This window comes from Morone saxatilis, unplaced genomic scaffold, assembly GCF_004916995.1.
Source record: "Morone saxatilis isolate NCDOM2014 unplaced genomic scaffold, NCSU_SB_2.0 Contig20, whole genome shotgun sequence".
Lineage (NCBI taxonomy): Eukaryota > Metazoa > Chordata > Actinopteri > Moronidae > Morone > Morone saxatilis.
The window spans coordinates 114,459-122,939 of record NW_023339763.1 but is presented as its reverse complement, the minus strand read 5'-3'; the positions used below and the strand labels follow the sequence as shown (position 1 = coordinate 122,939).

At 41.4% G+C, this 8,481-nt stretch overlaps 1 protein-coding gene across 1 annotated transcript; it reads left to right on the top strand.

The window, feature by feature from the left end:
* The first annotated feature begins 2,491 nt into the window (after positions 1–2,491).
* Positions 2,492–8,475, top strand: LOC118332013 (P2Y purinoceptor 3-like). Its single transcript, XM_035667142.1, has 3 exons — positions 2,492–2,967; positions 4,142–4,864; positions 7,076–8,475. Exons 2-3 carry the CDS (start codon positions 4,380–4,382, stop codon positions 7,989–7,991), a joined length of 1,401 nt encoding a protein of 466 aa, XP_035523035.1. The 5' UTR covers positions 2,492–2,967; positions 4,142–4,379; the 3' UTR covers positions 7,992–8,475.
* The last annotated feature ends 6 nt before the right edge of the window (positions 8,476–8,481 follow it).

Genomic DNA, 8,481 nt, shown 5'->3' with positions numbered 1-8,481 from the left:
GGCCGACGCCCAGGATGATGCAACAGGACGCTGACTGCAGTTCACTGAACGGCCACTGGTGGCGCTGTTAGCTACAGTTTAATGAACGTTATATAGAGAAGCTTTAACTGATGCTGGTTGTTAAATTTTAATAATTAAAAAACAAAGAAAAACAAAAGGGGAATTTCACCAAACTTTATAGCAAATAAAAGCAGTTTTGATAGATAACGTCACTCAGACTCTGTAAGTTAGAACATTAATAGTGGATATAGGATATAGCCAATATCGCCGTCCATTTGTTTAAAAGGTAATTACAGGTGGTGAGTTGCCTTTTTAAAAACATTTGTACAATTTATAATATCAGATGAATTTTTAATGTTACCTAAATGCATAAAAACAAGTATTTTAACGTTGGTGGCGTCTTTAACACTTCAGGTACAGTCAGTGATTGTTTACTCCTAAACAGACAAGCAAGGGAATAATACCCGTAATACAGCCACGTATGTTTGTGATGACGCACACGAAATATCGCTGCCTTGTTGTGAAGTTTTCTTCTTTTAACTCGATGTTTGTGTCGCCCCTTAAACATCACGCCATTCTTCTAAAGTCCTCAATGCTTTAAAGGGAGTTTTATTCTGAATGCAGTAACTTTGGTTGATGAGGATGTTCAGATGATTTGAATCAGTAGCAAAGGAATGATATTATTTCCACATTCTCTCACACTGATGTGTGGATGATCATCGAATGCAATGTACTGTAAAGGGAATGTGTTATCTTTTTATTCACATATACGTATTTAAAGTCACACTGAAATGTCGTTGCAGTAACTTCATGTGATGTGTTTCCTCTTGAAACAGGATCCAACAGTGTCCTGAACTGAGCGGACACAGGGAACAGATTGTGTTTTATTTCATTGTGACTTTAAGGGGTTTTAGAGATGTATTTTAAAATGTAAATAAAATTAATTACAAATGTATTTGTAAATGTAAACATTAATTCTAAAATATATTTTCATGGTCTGACTACAACGGTTGTATTTTGGCATCATTGCTTCCGTGTTTTACGTTTAGAATCAGAAACACATTCAACAAATGTAAATAATATAAATATCGCTTTTTATACATAAGAATGTAAAAGTATCTGTGTCCTGTTTTCAGCTTTATAATGTGTATTTCCCAGATAACATTTAAATCGTTTAACTTAACAAGTAGAGAGAATGCAGTTTCTAGCTTTAATTTTACACAAAATCTTGTTTTCTTTGTCTATTAAATGTCTAGTTAAAGATATTTCCAGTGTAAAACAAGGATCTATAAATACAGGTGAGCTCTGCTATAATACAAATAATCAGGCTTACATTTACAGCAGAGTGCTGTTATTATTAGATTTTTATTATTATAATCTAAATGTTAAAAGTTATAGAACTGTAATAAAAGTCATCGGTGAAATTACAGTAATTATTGCTGTTTTCACTGATAAACAACATTTATTCAACTTCCATAATTATACAAGATATCTGTCAGTTACTAACTAATCCATTAAAATTATACACACTTTTTTTTTTTACTGGTAATGTCACAATTTTACAAAATTTTAAAAATGTATTTAACGTATTAAACTTGAATTTAACAGTTTAATCTATTAAATAAACAGTAAATATAAATTTATGTGAAAAGAGGACATTTTAAATTAACAGTCATTCTATGATTATTTACATTTACAGATTGTTCACGTTATTTTACACCAGACATGTAAATTCACAGGATATTTTTGTAATCTTATTAATATTTCGACCAGAATAAACTTCTCAAAAGACAAAAATAGCAGGAAATGAAAATATTTAAGTACCTGAAATTTGTACTTCATTACACTATTTGAGTGAAAGTACTTAGTTACCATCCAAGAGACACGTGGCTCCAAAATCAGCCATTAAGAGTTTGTTAATGTGACACGGTAGCCAGCTAGCTATTTATCCATACCTGTGCTACCTGCACGCTGTTTGACCGCCGATTGTGTTGCCGTGTTTGATTACACTCACACACCTTTGAATGTTCAAACACACGAGCGCTGCTTTGTGGTGCGGCTCTCTGACTGTGTGTTCACTGTCAGAGAGGAACAAACTCAGTATTTACCGTCTGAATCAGAGCTGATGATGCTGATGATGGAGGAGGAGGAGGAGGAGGGGCCGGTCACTGTACTCACTTTGCTTTCTAATTAAAGCCTCAGATAACGAGAGGCAGAGCGAGGACGAGGACCAGAAAGTGACACATTTAAAGCTTCAGCAGCTTCTTGAAGAAAAGGTGAGTTATTTATTCCCTTTACAAAAGCTGGTGTCAGTCAGTCAGATCTGTATCATACAGCAGTTATTGATTGAAGGTGATTCAACAAAATAAATAATATATATTTAATCCCAACCTTCATGGACTACGGATGTTTGTAGCTCAAGAACATTTCTCATAGAAATGAGTTCATATTAGTAACTTTTTGTGTTTTAAGTGTGTAATATTATTTGGTTTAGTTTACTGTTTATTAAGCAGGGAGCATGTGCAGAACACTTCAACACAATTAGCAGAATTAGCAGAGTTAGAATGAAGCTAATACAATAAAGCTATACAAAAGTAAACAAATGGCAAACAAGTCAAAGATTCATTTGACAAATATTTATCAGCAGTGAAATATAAATATTAAAGGTCTCAGAGCTCTAAACTTTGTGTAGTTTTTCATTTTTAATACCAGATAGATCCGGCATGTCCTGTTAAAGCAAACAGCTCGGAGCCTCCTCCTCCTCCTCCTCTGCAGTCCTTGTATTGGGTTTCATTCCTGCAGTTCTGACTGAATGAACGCTGATCAATTATTTACAGAGACGCTGAAGGTCAGGGGAGAAACCCCGAGAGACCCTTCAGCCCCGATACAGGCACTTCTGAGCCACGACCGAAGAACCCGACGAGACGAGAGCAAGAGGGACAATCTGGTCGAGGGGGACAGCTGAAGGTAGGACTGATCCTGAAGGACACTGAAGTGTGGAATACTGGCATCTGATCAGCTGACGGCAGCAGTTAAATCCAGTATTTACAGTTCAAATGCTTCAAACTGGTCTAACTGGACAGATTTCCAAAGTGAGGTTGCAAAACCAGCTGTGACGTCTGTCCAGAAACACATTTTATTGCAATCCATCTGATAGTTGTTGAGATATTTACATCCAGACCAGTGACAGAGTATATAATGGACAGAGCTTCCAGGTCAGTGAAGTGAAGCCAATATGGAAGTGTCTTAAACCTGCATTCTCTCTAACAGCCAGCAGGGGGCAGCTGCACTCTGATAGTACTGAGTCTTATGGAGAAGTTAGTTAATGAGCTCAGTAAACAGTTTCCTGATGAGTTTCTGGTCTCAGTCTCTAGTCTTCTTTCCATACAGCATGATGTTCATATTAGTAACTGATGGTCCCATTTAGAGTCAACAGACATAAAGCAGGGGATGCTTTAGGCGGGGCTACTTGTGATTGACAGTCATTCTCAGTGAGTCCGTCCAGCTCAACGCACCAAACTCAGATCAAACTGTCAAACAGTGCTGATCAGATATGGATCCAGATTCTGTTGTTGACTATTTCTCTCCTCAAATCTGTTCACAAAGCAGCTCAACTCTCAGTATGTGACCTCCGCTGGCTGCAGAAAACCAACATAAAGCCGAACTGGAGGCTTCAAATAGGGACTCCACAAACCGATGGGTCCGGATCATAGTGGCTGACAGTGAGACTGACATTGCACTGAGCCACAAAAGTTGAGAGAAAATTCGAAAAGAATCCATTGCTTTTTACTGGATGAGACCATTAATGGGTTGAATCATTAAAATATAAACTGTCTTTATGTGTCCATTTTTTAATTAGTCCAGTATGATTTTGCTGGGTGACACAGTTCTGCACGCTAACGGCATCAGTTGTTCCAAAACACAGGCTTGAATTTAAACCCTGAACCAAACGCTTCAACAGCTGGAACGGACCGCAGACCTGCTGCACTGAATGAATGGAGAGAGGTTTCCGGAAAGCTTCGTTAATGATTGAGGGGCTAATTGAGCGAAACATAGTCTTCATCAGCAAAACACCGGTGGTACATTCAGAACGAGCCTTTCCAAACTAATGACTGTGTTTTCTTTCCCCCCTTTGTCCCAGAAACTACCTTCTGCACGCCAGAGACATGGGTCAGTCGACGAATACAGACAGAGATTAGACAGATAGACAGACAGAAAGATACACAGACAGACAGAAAGATACACAAACGGACAGACAGACGGACAGATCAGAGGAAGGACAAATGAAGGAAACCTCGGTGAGTGAGAAGACTTGAATCCAGTGAAGGAGCTGAGATGACGCCAGAGGAACCTGAACCGATCCAGAAATAGCCTTCATCATGGGATTGAGCCAAGTCTCCAACATCACTCCAGACAGTGGCTTAGCAGTGGCGGCAGCGGCAGCGAGCAACCATCCCAACACCTCTGGCACCTTGCCCACCTCGTCCCTCCCTCCGTCATCCTGCAGCATTGACGAATCCTACAAGTACGTCTTCCTGCCTGTCTGCTACTCGCTGACCTTCCTCTTCAGCCTCACCCTCAACTCGGTGGTGCTGCTGCGCTCCTGCCGCCACCACGGCAGTTGTTGCGGCGGTGGCGGCAGCAGCAGTGGCAGTGGGCGACGCTGGAACACCTCATTGATCTACATGGTGAACCTGGCTACCACCGACCTGATGTACGGTCTGTCGCTGCCCTTCCTGGTGGCAAGCTACGTGCTGAGGGACCGCTGGGTGTTCGGGGACTTCATGTGCCGCCTCGTCCGCTTCCTCTTCTACTTCAACCTGTACTGCTCCATCTTCTTCCTCACCTGCATCTCCGTGCACAGGTAGGACGCTCCAGAAACCACTCCCTCCAGGAAATTGTTATGTTGTGACGACAACAATTAGCGCAAATTCAACTGAACTTTCAGTAACCTTGCAGTGGTGTCCAATCATCGCAACCTTTCCACATATTTGACCAATCCTAGCACTTCCCCGTACAAAAGGTTGAGACTTATTTCACCAAACTACATGAGATTTTATTCTTGCTGAAAAAAGTTGCCATCGATTTTTTAATCCCTGTGAGTTTTTGGGGGATTGCTGTGACCTAAAATGCCTGACTTCACAGCATCTTTTATAAAAAATTCCGATGTATTTTCTGATATTTTTCTGCATCATTTTTTTGCAATGAATAAATCTGAATGAATAAAATCTGTTGTGGTCTGGTGACGTATCACTCAACATTTTGCACAGCGGGCTGCTGTGATTGGTGAAACTTGCGGTTGTTGCACAAAAAGGTTGCATAGAATTCACAGGGATCAGTTGAATTAAAGAAAAAAAGGCCACAACAATTCCCCAAAGAAAGCTAGTGAAATCCTGGAGCGAATGAGAAACATCACATTCACTTTTGAGACGTCTGAATTGGTTCAATTTCTGTCACAAAAATAAGATGTTGATTTGTTTTGTCTTTATCCATTTTAGGAGGTTTCTTTTGTTGTCTCTTCACTTACTGGCTGTTGCTACACATCCGTTCTAGCTCGTATGCAGTTAACCGAATTTACAGAAAATGTGCAAAGTAAATGCAAAGATAGGAATTGATTCCTAATCAGTATTTTGTTTGGTCTACGCAATGATTAAATTATCTGAACACAGAGTAGAAAGAATGATTTCATTTCTTCAAGCTCGGAGGCATACGATTTCAATGGATCAGACATTTAGAAACCGGTTCTCAACCGGCACCGGATGGCCATGAACCATGGATCTAGATCCAGTGTTTGGTTTGTCCGTTCTGGGCTAGATATAAACGTCTCATTCTAAGGTAACAAAAACACAACAATTCTTATTTTCAGGTTATTCAACATTAACGAAAACATACCGATGGATATTATATCACAATAACGTTACACACTGGAGCTTTAATAAATCTACTGTTATGTGAATATCAGGAGTTATTAAGATAAACATTTAAAAGAGCTCCAGTCAAAGCTCAAACAATGGAAAACATGATGGAAAACATGATGGAAATATGACATTTCTATATTAGTGTGAGGAAGGTTGCAGCCTCCTCATTTTATATATATAAAATATATTGACTAAGTTTCCATTGCAGTTTGTTAGATTTAGTTTTTTATCAACACACCAACATTTCCACCTCAACCAGCATAAAAACCTTTGGATTATTTTTTACATGCAAATTGAAAATGTGCAGAAAAAACAGGTGGATGGGAAACAACTTCAACTTCAACTGACACATTTAGTCAGCTTTAGCAAGCTAGCTAATGAATATAAAGTAAAAATGTGCATTAACTCCATGAGTTGGTTGAAAACTGCCTCCAGTGGACTTTTGTTCATATATTTTCCTGGTATTGTTAATTTTTGACGGCTCCCCAGTGTGCTGTTTGAACTTTGACTTGCTTACAGGGACATAGCATTGCTTCAGAGGCTAATGTAGCATGCTAGCTGCCCGCCCTTTGAGCCAACCAGGTTAGCTGAAGGGTTTGACTGTGCTTTCCTTTACACAAACAAACCCAAAGTAGAAACTAGCTGTAACTGTAACTATTCCTTTGTCATTTACATTATAAAGGACGGTATTAAAAATACTGAAGAAAATTCAATTTCTGAATGTGTAAAGACTTGTTTTTGTAGTTTGGACATTCATCCTTGAGTGTGAGTGAACAAGTATACTGGGCTTAAAATAAAAACCCTCAACTGAGCACCTGATACTTTTTATGTCCTCAAGTGTTCAGACTTTTACTTTGGATTCAAACTCACCTCTGGTTGTCTGTCCACTGAGGCCGTTTTATCCATCAATCAGTCCCTCCTGGAAGTTGTAATGTACCGCAACTTTTCTGCAAATAATTGTAGTTTTCTGGAATCAGTCCCCTGCATAACATTGAGCCATATGTCACCAAACTCCTTGTGATTTTATTCTCACAGGAACAGTTTCTAATGAAATATACAACTAAGTATTACAGTTTGCCTTTGACAATTTAATTTAATTTTATCTGTATAGGGCCCAAATGATGGGTTAAAACTCACCTCCAGTTGTCCATCCACAGGTACCTCGGGATCTGCCATCCGATGAGGACCATCACTCTGGAGAGCAAGCGAGTGGTGAAGGGGACCTGTGCATTGGTGTGGGTGGTGGTCTTCATCCTCACCTGTCCCATCTTCAGGTTCGCTCAGACGGGATACATGACGCGGCGAGGTGGCGGGGTTGTCGAGCCTGGAGGGGCAAGGGAAGGCGGGAACAGTACCAGTACTCAGTTGGAGGACCAGGAGGGATACATGAACTGCTGGGACGACGCCATCGATAAGGAGTTTGCCGACTACGTCCCATACGGCATTGTCCTCCACCTCCTGGGCTTCTTTGTGCCCTTTGTCATCATCGCCTGGTGCTACTCGCAGGTGGTCAGGACGATATTTCAGACCCTGCGCTCCCCTCCCAGTTCGGTAGAGGGCGGGGAGGACGGTCCAGTGGGAGACGGGGTGACCGAAGGAGTCAGAGAGCGGGAGAGAACCTCTGTCTCCATCTCTGGATCGCAGTACTCGCACTACATCCGGCGGCGACGGAAATCCATAAAAACCATCGTAACCATCACACTGCTGTTTGCGCTCTGCTTCCTGCCCTTCCACGTGACCCGGACGCTGTTCCTGCTCCTGCGGCGGGGGCAGCTCGGTGGCTGCAAGGTTATGAAGACTGTCTCTATCTGCTACAAGGTCACCCGGCCGCTGGCCTCCTGCAACGCCTGGCTCAACGCCCTCCTCTACTTCCTGACAGGGGACAAGGGCACTCCCTGCTGCTGGCCGGCAGAACACAGCGTCCGCAGAGACCGGCGCAGCGGCTCCCTCTGGTGGCCGCTAAAGATCCTGAAAAAGGAGGGAGTGGGAGAGGACGACCAGGAGGCGGCCGAGAAGGTCGAAAGGGAGGTGCACATGGAAAACGAGTCCAAGTCTTCAAGGGTCATCTTCTAGAAGGTTTTAGTGCTGGTTTGTTTGTAAAAGACTTTAAACAGCATGTGATGCACCAGGAAAGATCCAGCAGTTAAACAAAAAACTGCTCAGTAGTAAGGTTGTCAAAAGTATGGATCCTTTTTTGATACCACATTTTAAACAGTACAGTTTGATAGTATCAAAACTATGGTAAAAATAGATCTACAATCAGAAATTTCAACCAAGGCTGCACACATGATGAAAAATAATTCAATAGCTTGTTTGCACATAACGTCATGTTGTTGTGTTCTTGTGGCATGAACTGCAGAAGGAAGTAGGCATTGTGTTGTTTTGGTGTTCATAAGGGGGAAAAATGCAAGAAATTGACCGAAAAATGCAAAAAGAAGCCCTGGCTTTTGAGTACTTTTGTCGACGGGGCAGCAGGAAAACGTAGCCTACTTTAGAAAAGTCTACATCGGGTGCCCGGTTAGCTCAGTCAGTAGAGCTGGCAACCCATATACAGAGTTGCTGC